The sequence below is a fragment of the Dichotomopilus funicola genome (genome assembly GCF_033296635.1).
Source record: "Dichotomopilus funicola strain CBS 141.50 unplaced genomic scaffold C8A04scaffold_65, whole genome shotgun sequence".
In the NCBI taxonomy this organism is placed as follows: domain Eukaryota; kingdom Fungi; phylum Ascomycota; class Sordariomycetes; order Sordariales; family Chaetomiaceae; genus Dichotomopilus; species Dichotomopilus funicola.
Genome location: NW_026944086.1, coordinates 95,777 through 115,343, shown reverse-complemented (window position 1 = coordinate 115,343; position 19,567 = coordinate 95,777). Strand labels below are relative to the sequence as shown.

At 55.1% G+C, this 19,567-nt stretch overlaps 4 protein-coding genes across 4 annotated transcripts; all 4 read left to right on the top strand.

Annotated features, from left to right (window-relative positions):
- Positions 1 to 198: 198 nt before the first annotated feature.
- On the top strand, positions 199 to 4,908 carry C8A04DRAFT_39397 (uncharacterized protein; the record flags this gene model as incomplete). The annotated part of the gene is made up of 10 exons (XM_062784573.1): positions 199 to 384; positions 442 to 1,955; positions 2,011 to 2,358; positions 3,277 to 3,451; positions 3,702 to 3,743; positions 3,821 to 3,926; positions 4,034 to 4,567; positions 4,646 to 4,718; positions 4,774 to 4,823; positions 4,886 to 4,908. 10 exons carry the CDS (start codon positions 199 to 201, stop codon positions 4,906 to 4,908), a joined length of 3,051 nt encoding a protein of 1,016 aa, XP_062634440.1.
- Positions 4,909 to 6,350: 1,442 nt separating this feature from the next.
- Positions 6,351 to 8,220, top strand: C8A04DRAFT_39396 (uncharacterized protein; the record flags this gene model as incomplete). The annotated part of the gene is made up of 3 exons (XM_062784572.1): positions 6,351 to 6,425; positions 6,576 to 7,532; positions 7,951 to 8,220. 3 exons carry the CDS (start codon positions 6,351 to 6,353, stop codon positions 8,218 to 8,220), a joined length of 1,302 nt encoding a protein of 433 aa, XP_062634439.1.
- Positions 8,221 to 11,133: 2,913 nt separating this feature from the next.
- Positions 11,134 to 12,900, top strand: C8A04DRAFT_31387 (uncharacterized protein; the record flags this gene model as incomplete). The annotated part of the gene is made up of 3 exons (XM_062781745.1): positions 11,134 to 11,228; positions 11,288 to 11,534; positions 11,590 to 12,900. 3 exons carry the CDS (start codon positions 11,134 to 11,136, stop codon positions 12,898 to 12,900), a joined length of 1,653 nt encoding a protein of 550 aa, XP_062634438.1.
- Positions 12,901 to 14,331: 1,431 nt separating this feature from the next.
- C8A04DRAFT_31386 (uncharacterized protein) lies at positions 14,332 to 19,225 on the top strand (the record flags this gene model as incomplete). The annotated part of the gene is made up of 2 exons (XM_062781744.1): positions 14,332 to 14,542; positions 14,646 to 19,225. The coding sequence occupies 2 exons, from the start codon at positions 14,332 to 14,334 to the stop codon at positions 19,223 to 19,225; spliced, it is 4,791 nt and encodes a 1,596-aa protein (XP_062634437.1).
- Positions 19,226 to 19,567: the final 342 nt, after the last annotated feature.

Genomic DNA, 19,567 nt, shown 5'->3' with positions numbered 1-19,567 from the left:
GGAACTGGGTGGGTGCGTAATCTTATCAGATCATCTCGGCTATAAGAGCGCCAAGACACAGGCAGAAGGACGCACGGACCAAATAAGGTTACGACCCACAGTCAACTCCCACTCGATGAAACGGAGGTCGAGGCAGAACCGGCTGCGCGAAGAGGAAGGGCCACCTGTTTTTACAGCGCCAACACCATCTGGCCCGTCATGTCTGGAGAAAGGTCCAATATCTCGCTACGCAGCGGAGGGAACAGAAGGGGCCGGCCGTCCATAAAAATCTCAGGGCCCATCCTTCAGGAAGGAGGTGCAGGCCAGCGCGGCCCGCCAGGACGTCCTACAGCTGGTGATGTTGCCCCGCCGCGTCCACGGCCACCACCCCAGAGTAGTACAACGGTAAGTTTTCTAAATGAGTTTGGCCTCTATTTCTTGACCTAAAGCTCACCGCTTCAGACTTCGGATCTCGTCAAACGTCGCTACTCGACGCGCTTCAACAACTTGCCAGCGGATTTCGATCCGACCGTGAACCCCGTTCCCGCGCTCCCCAGCCTTGAACGATATGAACAAGCACAAACACAAGAACGCCGGCCGCCCCCATCGAGAGGTGGACGAAGCGACGCGGGAGGTGGAGGAGTGGCTCCGCAGGTGGACATTCGGTCGCTCCGGAACCCGGATCTTATCCCCGAGCAGTATGTTGCCGATATTCTAAGCGAAGCCACTGAGGACGAGATTCGCGAATACGAATTGGCGCTGCGGAAACTCAAGCGTCGTGCATCGACCGATCTCCAGCAAAGCGTTTATCAGAACCGCACGCAGTTCATCAAGATTAGCAAGGAGGCCGAGAAACTCAAGAGTGAGATGCGCAGCTTGCGCAACTTGATGTTCGAACTGAAGACCAACACCACCGCTTTGCGATCAGGGTCAAACACGGTGGAAGAAGCAGGCTTTGGGGGGGGTCAGATCGGGGGCGGGATGAGCAGGCGGGACAAGCGGAGCTCCGTGGCCGATAGAACCGCGCTCTGGAGCTCCCAGATGCAGGCTCTGTACAAAAACGTCGAGGGCTCGCAAAAGTTTTTGCCCAACACAGCCGGTCGCCATGTTGTTCAGAACGCCGGGCCGTGGGTCGAGCTCGACAACGCCACGTATCGGTCCCGACGTGCCATGCAAATCTTCCTACTCAATGACCACCTACTGATCGCGTCGCGGAAGAAGCGTAAGGCGGATGCACCAATGCCGGCCGATGGTCGTGCTCCTATGACAAAACTTGTTGCCGATCGCTGCTGGCATCTCTTAGATGTGGAGGTCGTGGACATGGCTGGGTCAAGCGATTCGTCGTCTAGTGGTCGGAACAAACTCGCCGATGCCGTTATGGTTAGGGGAGGTGGGCAAAATGAATCCTTTATCTACCGGACCGAAAAGTCTGGGGGCCCGGAAAAGGGAGCGCTCATGCTGAACATCCGGAAGCGGGTTGAAGAGCTTCGGCGGAATATCCAATCCGAGCGGGAGGCAAATAACAAGGCCAAGGAAACTATCAACTATTTTGCCTCGCGCGATCCAGGCCTGTTACAAAAAACCGAGCTACTTGAGACCCTGTCCGACATTAAGGACATGCTGATCGAGGTCGACGGAAAACAGCAAAATCTGCGCTGGGTGGAAGGCCAGATGGACGAACTCGACATCCACATTGCCCTGCAGCAGATCGAGCCGTCAGTGGCCATGATTGAGAAGCTCAAGCTCTTAGCGTACGGCTTGAAAAATAACGCCATTGCGCAAGATTTTATCTCGTTCAAGGTCGATGAGCGCCGGGCAAAGTTAGCGACGTTGATTGTTAGGGAGCTCGTCAGCAGTCATAACCAGCAGAAGAAGACGAAGCAAAATGTGTCCTGGCTGACGAGGTTGGGAATGGAGGATAGGGCGCGGGAGGCTTATCTTGCGGCCAGAAGCGAGACGATTCAAAAACGCTCAAGGTGAATATCCATCCTCCACTCTCCCCGTCCCTACTCTTGCGCTAACATCACACAGGCAATGCATCTTCCAAGGCAATCTTGATCAATACATCTGGGAGATCTCCTTCGTCTACTTCACCATCATCCGCAACACTTTCAGTTGCTTCCAGGCCTGCTTCCCGCCGCCCATGATGAGCGCCTGTGTCAAGTGGGCCAAGGAGGAGGTAGACGCCTTCAACGCCATTCTCTCACGGCAATTGAGTGGCGAGAAAGAGGGCGGGGAGGCGTGGAAGAGGTGTATGGACACTGCCAAAGACCACGCTGGTATGCTTTCCGAGGTTGGCCTGGATTTTCGAAACCTCGTCGGCCAGAACGTGAAAACGGCCTCGGAAACACCGGCGAACAACGGTCCGGCAGGGTTGGGGTTAGTCATGGGCAAGGCTTCGTGAAGCTCGGTACGCCAGAGGCCCAACTAGGTACTTAGCTGTGTAGACTACAATATATATTGCCCAGATTGGCAAGGTATAACAAGGCCCATTAACTACGTTCTTGTGTGTTTCTCGCTGTGTAAACCATGAAAAATTTCCCATAACCCCGCTCTCTTCCTCCCATCTCTTTCCTCGTTTTTGACTTCTTTGTCACCAAGAAGACTGATGATGTTGGGGTCAGAATAAGTCCCAGGCTCGAGCCAGGTTCTTTGTCAAGGTTTGCCAAGCTTGGGGGTCTTTCTTGGGTGGAGCCCTGGCTTTCAGCTGCCCAGTTCGGGTGGTGGGGAAAACTGTCGTCGCACGGGCCACAATAACGCTCAAATAATGAGAAGGCGCCAGTGCCGGCATCAGCACCTCAGCAAAACAACGCCTTCCATTGACGCCCTCCCGATTGCATTCGACGTATTATATCCTCAGTTTCCAGAGACAACATTTGCTCCGGCACCCTGACTGGCCAAGCTTCCCGTCGCCCCGAATTTTCCTCAATTTTGGAGAGATCGGCCGAGGATAAAAGCCGCTCGCGACCTTTTGACGACAACAGAAACAAGGCTGCTGCCCCCCGCACTCCCCCTGGCGACCGACTTGCCCACCCGCCCACCTGCCCAATTTTGACCCAGACTTTGGAGCCGCGCCGCCGCGCCCCAGAGACACCACAAAGGAACCGCTCGTGGCCAGTGGACACAAACGTCATTGCTCTCAATCTACCTTAAACCGCTACAACTTTTCCTCCTCCCCTTTAGCGCACCGACGATCACCCCTCCGCTTGATCGACCCGTTGACACCGCCGACGTCCTGCTACAGCAGACACCCATCGCCAGGCTGACCGACTAAATCGCACCACCGCACCCCACAAGATCCATTGCCGGAATGGATACAAACATGGAGGACGTCCAGGTTGGACGCGTGCCGATCGAGCTAGCTCCCTCCAACGTCGAACCCACCACGATCCCGACTCTTGATGGCTGGATTGAGAGTTTGATGCAGTGCAAGCAGCTAGCCGAGGTGGATGTACAGAGGTTGTGCGAGAAGGTCCGTCTGTCCATTCACGTTGTTTGGGGGGGGGTCTGGTGCCCCGGCTCACTCACCCCTCTCCTTTATCTACCCCGTCCTTGCTTTCGAGTTTCGATGCTTCGCCTTGGATGATTGATCGACTGGCCGGGCAAGCTCTTGACCCCCTGCAGCTCTGATGGCCCAGGTCCCATCAAGGTCTTATCAAGCATCACGGCCCTGCGCAGCCTCGCCTACTCTAGTTCTGTGCTGACTCGTTTCCCGTCCTCAGGCACGTGAGGTGTTGCAAGAAGAGTCCAATGTACAACCGGTCGTAGGTTTTCCCCATCCCGGCAGCCCTGCCACTCGCTGTCAAAAGAGATGACCCGTCCCTGAGACTGATGCTCTCAGAAATGCCCTGTCACCGTGTGCGGAGACATTCACGGCCAATTTCACGACTTGATGGAACTCTTCAAGATTGGCGGGCCCAACCCGGACACCAATTATCTTTTCATGGGTATGACACGGCCCGCACTGATTTCCCCCGCGGCGAGAACGACGAGAATAGAAAGAATACGATACGGTAATGATTTTCAAGTTTCTGACAATACGGGTACTATACAGGGGATTATGTCGATCGGGGATACTACTCGGTCGAGACTGTCACCCTGCTTGTGGCCCTGAAGATCCGATACCCGTTGCGCATCACCATCCTGCGCGGCAACCATGAATCGCGCCAGATCACTCAGGTGTACGGGTTCTATGACGAGTGCCTGCGCAAGTATGGAAACGCCAACGTGTGGAAGTATTTTACCGACCTCTTCGACTACCTTCCTCTCACTGCTTTGATCGACAACCAGATCTTTTGCCTGCACGGCGGCCTGTCGCCGAGCATTGATACCCTCGATAACATCCGGGCCTTGGACCGGGTCCAGGAGGTGCCTCACGAAGGCCCGATGTGTGATCTCCTGTGGTCCGACCCCGACGACCGGTGCGGCTGGGGCATTTCTCCCCGTGGTGCCGGGTACACATTCGGCCAGGACATATCAGAGGCTTTCAATCATAACAACGGACTGACCTTGATTGCCCGGGCGCATCAGCTGGTGATGGAGGGGTACAACTGGTCCCAGGACCGGAATGTGGTGACCATTTTCTCGGGTGTGTACCGGCTATTCATCGCATTATCTCCCCCCCCCCTATTTGTCCCCGACCCGATAACCCTAACATATGCTCTAGCCCCCAACTATTGCTACAGGTGTGGTAACCAGGCAGCGATAATGGAAATTGATGAGCACTTGAAATACACGTTGTAAGTATTCTATCCAACTCTACCTTCCGCCATTCCCGACTAAAAATCATCCTAGCTTGCAGTTTGACCCGTGCCCGAGAGCAGGCGAGCCTATGGTCTCTAGGCGTAAGTCTTTTTCCTTTTCGAGCCCCACGGAAGATAGCTCAGGTTTACTCACCACCCCCCAGGGACGCCCGACTACTTCTTGTAATGACAAACGCCGGCGATCGGTGTCCGCGTCTGGTCGCGCACATGCATATAGCAGCGGGAAGTCTGACTTAAAGCGAGCGGGCGGAATGCAAGATGGGTCGGATGTCAAACGATGCATCGAAACTCGACTAGGGCCGGGCATCCCCCGTGTCTTCCATCGGTGGGGGCCTTACCAGTGGACGGATTTCGGTTGAAAGGGGCGCTTGGCTTGTCGAGGTACATATGATGTGTCGAACAGCAAAACAAGTAGAACAGTTGCTCATCCCGTGTGCCTCGGGAGGTTCCTCGTCCCACTCTGCTAGACCTTTGATGGAGGCTGAGGAGGACGGAGCATGTGGTGGCAGCTTGGTCTTGAGATATTATCCGGTGTCTGTTACTTGTAAACTCCGTATTATGTGTGTAGTGCGAGATAAACGGACCCCCATCGGTAGGGAGATACGTTCCCAGTACCTCTTCTCGAGATGATCCCCATATTGTTCTCGATCTGAAGGTGGCTGGTGTGTTATGGACCATGGGCATCCCTTGCCCTATATATGTATCGATGACTGCGTAACATCCTGCAACCACACGGACGTGTACGTGCACTTTAACACCGCATAGTTATCGCTTCGTGAGATGCAGGGCATGTGTTGTAACGGACTAGGCGGTCAGTATTGTGTGATTGAAATCGAACCCGACCCGCTGGTCCCCGCAGGATATTGTGTAGCAGTTCGATAATATCCAAATCTTCTCCCCAATCTCGGCGATACCTTGCGTCAATCCCCCGTAAGTGCCCCAGCATATTGCTCCGCAAAACATGTATAGTCTACATGGTGCCATACGTCCACGAGGCTAGGTAAATGATGCTTCATCGGGTGTTACACTTGCGAAAAGTTTGATTTTACAATGTGAGGATATTCCAGCTCGAAATAGATCCGTGCCCGCTTTTTGATAGTCACAAAATCTTGGTGTGCCCCTATTCTTAACACCGTCAATCTTTCTATTCGCAGTTTTCGCATTGACACCTCATGCCCTCATCGCTCGACATAACCTCGTGCCTCAAGCGCGCACCGTCGCATGACTATGACGTGGACTTGAATCCACCGTGTCTTGTGCTGCGCCAAATTTCCTCCCACAACCTCGGGAGTCCGTTTTTACACATGGCCCGATAGGCTCGAGTAAATGAACGCACCCTGATAGCCTACGAAATGTGTTGAGAACGGACAGGCCGGGTTGGCCTAAGCACTTGTTAGATATCGGCGAAATTCCAGGTGACACTCATCAATCAAGCTGCGTGCCACATTCTCTGCTTCATAGCGCACACACCCGTGATGCGTATGGTGTTGAGTCGTTGTGCTCTTGTTCCCCCACACTCTCCTTTCTCAAATATCGTTTCGACTGCCCGTTCCTGAATCCTTACGATCGCATAGGACTTTTCGTTTCCACGCCCACGCCGGGAAGAAGATGTCCAGCTCGAGCATCTCGGGCACGCTGTCCGCTACGGCGGCCACGGCATCCGCGACTGCTTCCAGCTCTGCGGTATGTCTCTCCTGTGCTCTCCGGCTTGAACCTCCACACAGAAATCATCATCGTCAACACCTGCCCATCATGGCTTTCCCGTATTCTCCCAATCCTTCAGCACCAGGATAGAGAATCTAAATTCACTAACGCCCCTTTCGCATACAACAGCCCGCCGGCCCTTCCTCGACAGCACCACCCCAAACCAGCGGCCCCTACCCCCCAACCACCGCGATTCTCGGCCTGGTCCCGTCCCCCATACCCGACATTCCCATCTGCTTGGCCCTGGCTGTGCTTTTCGTCATTGGCGCAGTCATCAACATGACCATCTACCAGCGCAACCGGAAGAAGTCCTACAAATTCATCTTCCCCATCTTCATCTTCTTCTTCTGCATGGCCCGCACCGCGGCGCTGGTGCTGCGCGTGGTGTGGGCGAGTCATCGGACGGATATCAGGTTGGGGATGGTGTCGCAGATCTTTACAGCCGCGGGGGTGATGTTGTTGTTTGTGACGAACTGGATGTTTGTGCAGACGGCGCTCAGGTCGTCCTATCCCCTTTTTGGGTGGAGTAAGGGAGCGACGGGGATCCTGCGGGGGTTGTATGGGAGTGCGGTGTTGGTGTTGATAATGGTCATCGTGGCGACAGTGCAAGCGGCGTTTGTGCCCCCGCCGCAGCCGGGTGGTGGTGATGATGCGGCGGAGGCTGCGAAGACGTTGCGGGCGGACCGGACAGTCCAGCTGATGTGTGGAACATACCTGGCCATATATGCGGTTCTTCCCATTCCCCTGATTGCGGTTGCGTCGCTGGCACGCCGGGGATCGCATAATGTTGACAAGTTCGGCGAGGGCGACTCCCGCATCAAGTTTGGGCTTCTCATTTTCACGGCCAGCCTGCTATCTGTCGGCGCCTTTTTCCGGGCCATTATCGCCTTCTTCCCACGCCCCGTCAGCGACCCCGCCTGGTACCACAGCAAGGTGTGCTACTACTGTTTCAACTACGTGATCGAGCTGGTGGTTGTGTACACCTATACCATCTCACGTTTTGACCGGCTATTTTATGTGCCGAGCGGCTGCAAGGCACCGGGCCACTACTCTAGGCGCAGCCTGGTCGAAGTGGCCGCAGGACGAGTCACCAGAGGCGAGGTTACCGTGCATCAAGGGGCGGTCACATCTAATGGCCAGGGCCAGCCAACGCAGTCACTCGGGCTTCAACAGGGAGATGAGGGGAGGAGTACGGAAGACGAGAATGAAGAGTTCCCAGTCGTGGGCGGCGCCACAGTCGACGGTGGTAAACCGAAATCGCGTAAGGAGAGGGTAATCGCGCGGACGCGGAGCCTCTTCAACCTACGGAAACTCTTCCAATGGCAAAACGACTCATTCATCTACGTTGAGCCCCCGGATATTGACGACATTGGTCGGCGACACCTTATGGTGGCATTGGTAAGTGTTTCCCCTTGCTCAGAGTTAGCCTGGCTGCCGTACGCTGACATGTCTCGACCATTTGCAGAAAATAATGACCAGCGGGGACGAGGCTGAGATAGAACAGTTTAAGAAAGAGGGCGGCGGTTATATGGGACAATTTCATGTGTGCTCTGGTGACTTTGGATACGAATCTTCGAGCCGCCAGGGTCCAGACGGCGAGACCGTAGTCAACTGGGACGACTGGGTTGATGCTGTGGAAGAAGTGGCGAAACACGACGAAGAGGAGCATGAGCGGTACAAGCAGGCAGCCAGGGCTGCGTTGAGGAAATATGAATCAGAGGACGCGACTGAAGGAGTTTGGGTGAGGGTAGGCAGGAAAGCGAAACAGGGTTGAGATTGTTATACCTACCTTGGGCGAATTATATCCTTTTTCTTCTCGCACCTTTTGTTCCTAGTTGCGACAGAGAGCCTGCGAGAAGGCAGGAAGTATTCATTGGCTTCTGCTGCTCTGTCTACGTGCAAGATAGATTAATAGACTTGTCGTTCGGCGTTTGCTTGAACCCTACTTATTGGCCGAACTATTCTGCTGGAGTCCTCAGGTAATTATGTGGTACTTACCTCCCGCCTGACCTAGGAACATACCTACCATCCGACCTACTATGTAGCTGTCGTAGACATAAGGCCGGAGGCCGGCACCCCGCAACTAATGTCAAGTTGACCCGGATCCCTGCTTCGGTTGGCTGGATGATTTCGATTGCCCACGAGACAAAAAGAAGTCTGTCATAACTACCGGTAACACGGCCTCCTCGCACACCCCCTCAACCATGCCAATGTCACCAAGGGTGCCTTAGTTGAGTACCACATCCATCCCGTGTCGATGTTATGCGAAATATTTTAGTTCTACACTCTGCCCATTGACGCTTGCTTGGCTCGTTACGAAAATCCGGGGTTGGAGCAGTGGGGACTCGAGACTGCATAAAGTTTCCGAAGAGCACGGCATAGGATCGACACATGTCTGAGACTCCCCAGACGAGGCATGCTGTGGCCACCGGGGTACTCGAATTTTGAGTTGTTTGCGGGGAAGCTTAAAACGAACATCACCTCGGTAAGCCAGCCGGGAACGGAGTCAATACTAATAAGTTCGCATGATGTGGTCTGACCCCATCGATGAGAGGTAAGATCCAGATGATCTTTGCCGCCACTGCCATTGGGATGCTTGGTGACTTTTTTAGTGGGAAGAAACGTCGCACAAGAGCTAAATCGGGAAAATATGTGCGTTTCCGATTCGCGAGACAAGGTCAAGGCGGCTGGGAAACGGCCTGAGCGGGAGGGTGTGAGGGGGTTTACCGCAGCAGACTGCCGACCCCGCGGTTCGTGGGATGGTTTGTTTGGCGCGGGCGTGGTGCGGCCTTTGCGTTTTGTTGTTTGTGTACGTTCGGACTCCGTACTTTGGTCAAAGAGTACCTAGGTAGTCTGGGGGCGAAGGGTTATGTGGGTTTATACGAAATCTTTTCCGTCGCCGCAGGGATATCTTCCGCTGAGCCAATCCGTTGTCAACAGATACACTGGCATAACCGTGTTCACCTGCTCTGGACAATGAGTCAAGTCGATGAATGCAGTCTTCGATGCCCCGCCGGCCGCCATTGAAGAGTTTGATGAAGTTGTCGGGTTGGCGGGTCTGTTGGCTCCCCTGTCATTCTCATGGCTCATTGCGAAAGTTGGATGCCAAGCGGATGCCCATGCAAGATTCTCGAGGCCATGTTTGGTCGATGTTTGAGGAACGAGAATGGAAAGATACCTGGATCGCGGCTCTTTTCTCGTTTGCGCATGTTCCCGGCCCGTGTCTGCGTGGCTGCGGCCCCAGTCCGGCCGGTTCACCAATGGCGTGCTGCCAGGACCCGGGCCCTGGGTGTCGTACTCCACCGCCCAGTTGCCGTTTCGTTCGCATACAAGTGGGGCGCTTCTTGATAATTGCTCCGAAGGGGAGAATGTAACCCTCTGGCCTTCGTCCAGGTTGGCGGGTCTTCTGCCCATTGTTTTGTGAAACACGAAGAAGAGATGGGCGGCAATAAAGCCATGAAGTTGTCGGAAAAGGGTGCAGGTTATTTGTGGCGACCCGTATGAGGACGATAGCTTTTCCCTTGGGTTACGGTGTCCTAAAATTAAACTGTGGGCTTCTGATAAGAGTGTCAAACCTGGCGCAAGCTTCGACAGCTCACCCCTGGTCCCTCTCTCCTGCCACGGGAAACCCTGCAGAGCTTTCCGACCTTGAGGGAAAGACCCACGTGCACCCCGGACCTTCGTCGACTTTAAGCGAAATTTGATCGTGGGGCCTGCCACCAATCTCCCGTTGTGTTTTTGCTGATGTATGTGCAACTCGCACGTTTTCACGAGTTATCCCAAATCTTCCCGTTCTCTTCACCCGCTTCTTCAAGTCCTGTGAGAGGGGTAACACTGGACCCCACGGTGCTCCCACACCACCAGGAGCGGCCTTTTGCTTCTTGCTCTCGTTATTCACATTCGTTTCAATCATTTCAACCAACTCTTTTCTTCGTCTGGTCGCGCTTCCTCACTCACACCAAGGCCTAGCCTCACCCTGCCGTCGACGACCGAACCTTCCGATTACAAGCCACTCTTTTCCGCGTCACTGTTCGCGGGTATCACGGCTCGAAGCTGCTGGTGAAGTCGCGTCGCATCGCCGTCATTTGTCGGGCCGGGCACTGCCCGTCATTAATGCTTTCTGGGATCGACCGGGGCCGGGTCTTGCTGGAGTCGCTCTTGTCTTGGGAGGAAAGAACTGTGTGTTGACTGTGGTGGTGGATCTGGGCTGGGATTCTCAAACTCCGACTCTCCTTCCTACCGCTGCTCACACCACCTTCCCATCCGATTTCTCGTCGCGGAACAACACGGATATATCTCACTCTGCGTCTTCGAGTGTTGCCCCGCTGCCTGCACGATACTTCCGATCCATCGACATATCATCCGGAGCGCCCCATTCGGATTTTTGCGCTGTCAACCTCACCTAGGCGATCCAACGTGTCGCAGCGTCTCGGCAACGGATTTCTCAGTTGTTTCCTGGAAACCCGCTGCGTCCGAGAACGAGAACGAAACGCGGCAACGATCATGAAAGCGCCGTTGGAGTAGACTCAAGTACACAGTTTCTACCCGAGATTTCTCGACCACCCCATCACCGTGGGCTCGTTTCGCGATTGGAGAGCCACGTGGAATCTCCATTATCCAACCGAAACCGAGGCAATCTCGCTCCAGAAGCCGCCTATTTTCTCGGACCTGAGGCTCTCCGACAGCCATGGCATCCTGTCTCTCACTTGAAGGCTCCCATGCCTGTTCTGCTTTTCAATCTTCATCCGTATCCACCACCGACCCGAATGTGGTTGGGTTGTTGTAAGTGGACTCGTCGTTGTTTGGTACCTCGGGTTTGCCGACGGCTGACCTTTTGATAGCCCCTTTCTGCAGTTCGCCTCGAATGTAGATAAGCTTGATTCACTCTTGACGGCTCACGTGCAAAATGAATACGTGCAGGAAAAGTTTTCGACTCTCCTTGGCTGTGGGGGAATCGATTTCACTAACAGTAGCGATGTCTACGCTCGGTACACCACCACGATAATCTGTAATGCTATTATTCAGAACTCGATCACGCCCTGCGAACTTTCAGCAGCAGAATCGCGCCCCCTTTGCGCCGAGACATGCGTAAGTTGTCTTCACTTCTGGTGTATTACTCCTGATTAGCTGACCTGATTTCCAGGCCCAATATGCACAAGCTGAGGCATATCTCGTCTCAGATAGTTCGATTTGCCCCCGCCCCGGAAGCAATGCACAGTCGCAAATCCGGGCTGACTTCACCAATTGTGCCTTGCCTAGCAACTCGTTAAATAGCCAGGACTGCATCAAGGGTGTCGAAAACGAGCCCGACAATTGCGGTTACGGGAACAGCACGGTGGGACTCTGTTCATATTGCGCCAAGGGTGGAATCAACTCGACTGATACCTGCTGCTATGGCGCCAACGCCGAGACACGTTGCGCGGGGGTCGTCCTCCCAACAATAACTCCCATTAGTTTGCCGACCGTCACTGCCACCGCGACTCCCACTCCAAATGAGGGTTCCGCCCATAATGGGTTGTCAGCCGGTCAGATTGCGGGTATTGCGGTTGGCTCTATTGTGGGCGCGGCCCTCCTCGCGGCGTTGATCCTGGCCTTGTTGCTCTACCGTCGGAGGAGGAGCCACAGCAGGTCCGGTAGCATTTTCAATCAGCCATCGCCTGCTCGACAAGGGCCACCGACCACGCAGGTTGGGCAGAGTGGGGCGCCCTCTGGTTATGAGGTCTTGCCTGGCGGAAGGATAGCCCGGATGTCTGCTCTGGAAGGCCACTCTCGCGAGAGCCCGTCGCGCCACACGCGGGATTTGACTGGATCCTCGGTACCCGGAACCGTGGGCACATATCGTGGGAGCAGGAGGAGGGGCGATGACCATTCTTCCTCGGATGGTTTCCGGTCTAGAACTCCATCCGAGCGTGGTACTAGCGTGCTTCGACCACCCCCAACAATGCTAAAGCGCAATGGATCTCTCTCGAGCAGTTCCGTTTTGGCAGGAGATGATCCTCAGTCGCCCAGCTCTGGAGGTATTTCGTCTCCCCAGGGGCTCGCCAGTCAACAATCCGAGCAGCTCCCCTTCTTCAAAGACTATTATTCCCAGGACGATATTTACCCCGGCAGCCGGGTTGCCGTTCTCTGGGCATACCAGCCTCGGGCTAGCGACGAGTTCTCATTAGACCGGGGTGACATGCTCAAGGTTGTGGGCATTTGGGACGATGGTTGGGCTACGGGTATTATGGTCGATGAACGTGCTGAGCAATGGGAAGCTCGCCGACAAGCACAACGAGACAGCGGTGTATCGAACACATCCGGACGTGGACGCGACGACTCACCACCTATCACCGGGGAAATCAAGGCATTCCCACTGGTTTGTGTGTGCTCACCGGAGCATTGGAAGAAGACCATTGACGGCGACGGCTCAACCGACACGTCCAGTGCAAACCCGTACATGGTGGCGCCGTAACACTTAGGGCGCACTTTAATGATGATGACTCAATTCTCGATTCGAATTTCCCGACGATGCTCGATGAACACCTGCCTGTTTTCGTGCGGCATTGTCCTGGGCGTTTTTTCGGCTTTTGTGTTTTTTTTCTCTTTTGCGACGACTCTTTGCCTTTCCCTGGTGGTTGCGAGGAGCAGGTTTTTAGAGCTGCCGGGTGCGTATGGTGTTTACCACCGGTCAGTCCATAGAGCTGGAGGTTTCGGCCGAGACCGTGGCGTTTGCAGACGACGATGTTTTTCTCTTCAAGACTTGGGACCTCTCTTCAGGCCCACCCACCATGCCTTCGAGGCAACGCTTATTTTTCCTTCTCATTTCTTCATTTCGTCTTTTCAAATATACCCGGACTTTGCAGTCGGACGAGGCGATGTGTTGAGGTGCGGCGTGGGTAGATCAACAGCTGGCGCGGGACATTGGAAGATGCTCATTGTCAACGGGACTTGGACTTTCCAAGGGAGGAGCCTCGAGGAGACCTAGAATGCGACACTCGGGCTTAGCGATTGAGCGACCTGCAGCTATTCGAAGACCCGGCAAGCAAACAACCATTCGTTTTTTCCGATCAACCCTATGCATATCCTGCAGATATTCTTCGTCTACTGGCAGAGACACAGTTTTCTATTTTAGATTTAAATGAGAGAGTAGCCAGTAGCTAAGCTATCAACTTGGGAGTGATTATTACGGTCCGGTGTACCGTTGCAGACTCGTGATAATGATTTTGTAAAGTGCATTGCTTGTTGCTGGTGACTTTGCAGTCACCAGGTTTTGAGGTCTTGTGATGGCCCAAGGTACGAAGGTACGACCTAACCTGGTAGGTACTGCGTAGTTGTCTATGTCCGTACCTGAGCCCGCTCGGATTCTGCCGGGCCGTGCGCTGTAGGTCCAAAGCGTGGGCCTATAGGGCTTATCTTATCTCCCATTACAGGCTCCCTCGCCCTTCAGCTCGGCCGTCTGACGACAGCTTGATCCGTGGATGTCTTGAAAGCTTTGTGATTCGCAAGTCCTAACCTTCTTCTACACTAGTAGCGCAAAGTACTTCTGCCTGCGAGCTTGTGCGCTTCTCCGTTGCTTTGCACGAAACACCACCGGTTGCGGCCCACTTCAATAGTTTTCGCACATTCGCGGCTACCTTACCTCAAACGCTGCCCACCCCGACAAGGTCCATCCATCGTTCATTCTCGACAGCCCCCGCTAACGTATCGTGCGATCGCAATTCTCCTAACGGTACCTACCCTAGACTTACGCGCCGCGACCCAAGATGCGTTACGCTCTCCCCCTGATCTTGCGCCTAAGGTAGTTGGACGGACGGATACACTGCCGAGATAGGACAGCCCGGGCTGTGTTTTGTCTGGGGCGCTTGTCGTGCATTGCGCGAGAGAGAGCAGGAAGTGAGCGGAGATGGGTCAGAATTTCTCCCTCGCCACGCCGCGCGCGGGCGGTGCGGGTATCGATGTGCCGGAGCTGGCTGACCTCGTTTACGAACGGTCGGTTGGTACTGGCGGGTTTATGAAGAGTGTTCGGGCGCGACATCATGATGGGGTTGTGTTGGCGAAAGTGCTCATTAAGCCGTATCCGATGTCGTTGGAGAAGTATAAGGAGGCCGTCATTCGTGAGCTATTTCCCAACTCTTCCAAGAGGTGGCTGTGGTGGTCTTTGAGTAGATGTGATGTTGAGAAAGCGTGCTAATGAGTGTCGTTGGTGATTTTCTCCAGACGAACGACGAGTTTTGACCGACGTACCAAACGCCCTGCCGTACGAACGCGCCGTCGAAACCGAGACGAACGGATATCTCGTCCGCCAGTTCCTCTACAATTCGTTATACGATCGACTGAGCACGCGACCGTTTTTGGAAGACATCGAAAAGAAGTGGCTAGCGTTCCAGCTGCTGTGTGCACTTCGCGACTGTCATAGCAAGGGCGTCTACCATGGCGATGTCAAAACGGAGAACATACTGGTGACGTCGTGGAACTGGTTATACCTCTCCGACTTTTCGTCATCCTTTAAGCGCGTTATGCTACCGGAAGACAACCCCGGGGATTTCTCGTATTTCTTTGACACATCGGGGAGGAGGACGTGCTACCTGGCACCCGAGAGGTTTCTGCCACCCGGCGAGGAGGCGGACCCGGATGCGAAGGTGACTTGGGCGATGGACGTTTTCAGCGCAGGCTGTGTCATCGCCGAACTATTTCTTGAGACGCCCATCTTCAGTTTGAGCCAGTTATACTCGTACCGCAAAGGCGAGTATGATCCGGCCATCACGCATCTCAGCAAGATCCCGGACAAAGACCTACGGGAAATGATCGCGCAAATGATTCAACTAGACCCGCAAAAGCGATACTCGGCGGAGCAGTACCTGGACTTTTGGAAGGGGAAGGTTTTCCCCGAGTACTTTTACAGCTTCCTTCACCAGTACATGGAGCTCATCACGGATCTGTCGTCGGCGCACTACGCAGGGGCGTCTACGGCGAGAATTGTTACGGAGGCGGATCAGCGCATCGAGAGAGTATGGCTGGACTTTGACAAGATTGCTTATTTTCTCGGCTACCAGAATGACGACGCCTCAACCGATGAGCGGCAGCTGGCTCCGAGGCTTGGGTTGGAGAACTTCCCCGTCCGTCTGAACATCCCAAACAACGAGCATCGCGTATCCGCAGACAAGAAGCCATCTGCCGATGACGGAACTCTCATCTTTCTGACATTGATCGTGTCATCCCTCCGGAATACCGCGCATGCCGCCGCTCGGGTCAAGGCTTGCGATATCCTACTCGCTTTTGCAGAGCGGTTGACCGACGAGGCGAAGTTGGACCGCGTCTTGCCCTACCTCGTCTCCTTGCTTAAGGACAAGAATGACATGGTGTTGGTTTCGGCGATACGGGCCGTCACGCAGCTGCTAGATTTGGTCAAGGTCATCACGCCCGTGAACTCACAGATCTTTCTCGATTATATCATGCCGCGCATGGAGCCGCTGCTGCTTGACGCCCAGAGGACCTTTAATCCCCTCGTCCGAGCGACGTACGCGTCGTGCCTCGGGAAACTGGCTGTCACAGCAGACCGGTTTCTGGCCATGGCGGCTACGCTGAGGGCTGATGGGTCGGCGGCGCTCGCGGATCCGGAGGTTGAACCGGGAAACGAGGCCGAGGCGGCGTTTGCTGGGCTGTTTGACAATGCCCGGCGGGAGTTGACGGAGGTCTTTGAGAACCACACCAAGGCTCTGATTGAAGACTCGGACCCATTTGTTCGGCGAGCGTTCCTCAGCTCGGTCCCAGACCTCTGCATCTTTTTCGGAGCATTCCAGGCGAACGACATTATCTTGACGCATCTTAATACATACCTGAACGATCGGGACTGGATGTTGAAGTGTGCGTTCTTCGAGACGATTGTGGGTATCTCGGCGTTCCTGGGGAGCAACAACGTGGAGAAGTTTATGCTACCTTTGATGGTCCAAGCCATCACTGATCCCGAAGAGCATGTTGTTCATGGGGCGGTACGTTCGCTGGCAGAGTTGGCAGATCTTGGGCTGCTCACGAAGCAGACGTACCTTGACCTCATTGGGGTCATTGGGCGGTTCACCATGCATCCGAACCTGTGGATTCGCGAGTCGGCCACGCAGTTCATCTCTGCTGGCGGGCGCTTTCTCAGCCCGGCGTATCTTAGGGTCCAGGTGGTGCCGCAGCTGGTACCGTACCTGAAGCCCCACCGGATTCCCTCTTTCTCTGAGCTGGAGCTGCTGGACGCACTTCAAAGGCCTCTGTCACGATCGGTGTTTGACCAAGCGTTGCTATGGGCATCCAAGACTGACAGAGGAGATTTCTGGAAGCCGTTTAAGAAACTGCGCGATGTGGTCTCCAAGCCTATGTCTTCCCGGGCGGATTCTAGTTCTCAGGCGTTGACAAAGGGGGGGAGGAACGATGAGGACGAGCAATGGTTAAACAAGCTACGAAACCTAGGGCTTTCGGCGGAAGACGAGCCGAAGTTACTCGCCTTGAGAGAGTTTATTTGGCGGCTAAGTCAGATTAAGGCTCGAGACTCGGCCGCTGCGCAAGACACTGGGAACACGGCCGCCCTCAACAGTATCATTTCGCTCCGTGAGCTCGGGATAAATCCCCTGACTATAATTTTCATTGAGGAAGCATCGGCCCAGCCGACAATTACTACCGAGCCCGATGCGACTGCGCCGCGGACAATCAAGGACGCTCTTCTCGACGCATCCATGTCGATTGATGATCCTGTGGGGAAGAAGAGGCGGGCAGCGTTAAACAATCACCGGTCTCGGCTGGGCAGTAAGGATAATATATCGCCCATGTCAGCAGAAAGCAGACGCCCCTTGGAGGATGACGCAGTCGGGTCCCCGGTGACAGGCCAGGGATCCAGGGATGCTTCTCAGGGACCGGCCGCCGGACGCGGAAAAGCTAGTACCTTATCGCCCTTGAGCGACGATGGGTCTGTTCACGACGCTCCATACGCAACGAGAAGAGGACTGAGACACCAGTCGAGCGCCATGAACCTTATGAACCGCAAGGACAGCGCGAAGTCAGTTCCGGAGACGGGTACTACGGAGGCCAACGCGTTTGGGGAGGTCGAAGGGCCATTCAGCCAAGCTCCAACACCACGGCGATCGTCACATCCAGAGGCGGACTCGGCCGTGCTTCACGCGAACACACGGCCACGGGCGAATCATACGTACCAGGGTAACGACCCGAATATTATCAAGATGCTGGATGAGATGTATGTGGACAACTTTCCCCACGATATCTACGACTACGGTCCCATGGTCACACCGCTGGGACGCCAGAAGACGTCCAAATCAACTGTGTCATCCGCCATGTCCCAGCTGGGCGGCGAGTACGCCTGGAAACCGTCAGGCAAGCTCGTTGCGACGTTCTCGGAACATGTTGGGGCCATCAACCGCATCGTGGTATCCCCGGACCACCAGTTCTTTCTCACAGGCGGTGATGACGGCACTGTGAAAGTGTGGGATACGGCACGCCTGGAACGCAACATCACACACCGGTCACGGCTCACCCACAAGCATGCTGCGGGCGCGCGCGTGGTGGCCCTCTGTTTCGTCGAGAACACCCACACGTTTATCAGTTGTGCTAGCGATGGCACCGTGCACATCGTTAAGGTCGACACGATCCTCAGCGGCAACAGCTTTCGGTATCCGCGCTTGCGGCTGCTGCGCCAGTACCAGCTAGGCGATGAAGGTGTGGGGGAACACGCCGTGTGGTGCGAGCACTTTAAGCAAGACGGCAACTCGGTGTTAATTCTGGCGACGAATAAGTCGGTTATGCGCGCGATAGATTTGAGGACGATGACGTTGCTATACAAGTTGGAGAATCCGGTCCATCATGGCACGCCGACGTGCTTCTGTGTGGATCGTAAGAAGTATTGGTTGTGTTTGGGTACTTCTCACGGCGTGCTGGATCTTTGGGACCTGCGGTTCAAAATGCGTCTTAAGGCTTGGGGTGTCCCTGGAAAGGGGTCTATCTACCGCTTAGCCATCCACCCGACTAAGGGTCGCGGGCGGTGGGTGTGTGTGGCGGGCGGGACGGGCCAGGGAGAAGTGACCGTCTGGGACCTGGAACGCACCCTCTGCCGGGAAGTCTACCGCGTTGGCGGCAGCAGCAGCAGCAGCAATAACAACAATGGCAGCAACCCGGCTATCACCTCGTCCTCCACTCATCATCGAGACACCCTACCCAAAGGCAGCAACAACATCACCAGCTACGAGCCCTGGGAAGTCGACGAGGACCGGCCCGAAGGCATCATGCTCAACCGCTTCGCGACTGACCTCGAACCGGCCGCCACAGGCAACACCGACCGCGGCGTGCGCGCCATGGCCGTCGGGACGGGTACCGTCGGTGAGAGCGGTGAGGTGCGCCATGCCTATGTCGTTACGGCGGGGGCCGACAAGAAACTCCGCTTCTGGGACCTGTCACGCATCGAGAATAGCACCGTGTTCAGCGGCCTGCGTCCGGACGAAGGGAAGCCCACGTTTACCGCTACACAACCGACGCCGTCGATGTCATTGAATATTGAGCGTTGGCCGAGGCTTGTGGCTGCTGCTGCTGGTAGTGGTAGTGCTGGGAATGTGGTGAATGGCGCTGCGGGTGGGAGGGGAAGTAGTGGGAGTAGGAGACCGAGGGCGCCTAAATCGACGGTGGTCTCACTGGAACAGCAGCAGTTGCTGAGGAGTCACTTGGACGCGGTGGTGGATGTGGCTGTGCTGGAGTCGCCGTATGTGATGACGGTATCGGTGGATCGGAGTGGGGTGGTTTTTGTTTTCCAGTGACCGGCTTGAGGCAGGTAAAACGGTGGATGAGTGTTATCGAGGTTGGGGCCAGGAGTTATTCCTCATTACCTAGACATCGTATGAGAGGGATGAAGATCGGAGTTTTGGTGGAATGTGGGACATGGATACTTATGGCGTGATGGTGGTTTGGTTGGCTGACTTCGACTTTGAGAATTTATACACCTGTTATTTCGCCGATATATCAGTACCCTCGCCTTGGAGTCTCGTCGAGTGCTTTAACTACACAGCACGGCAGGTTGAGGTACTGAATGCCCGTCAGGGTTAGGGTCTAGGATGTCCACAGATTCCCCACATTATTTTTCGCGTTCAGCCTTGTGGACC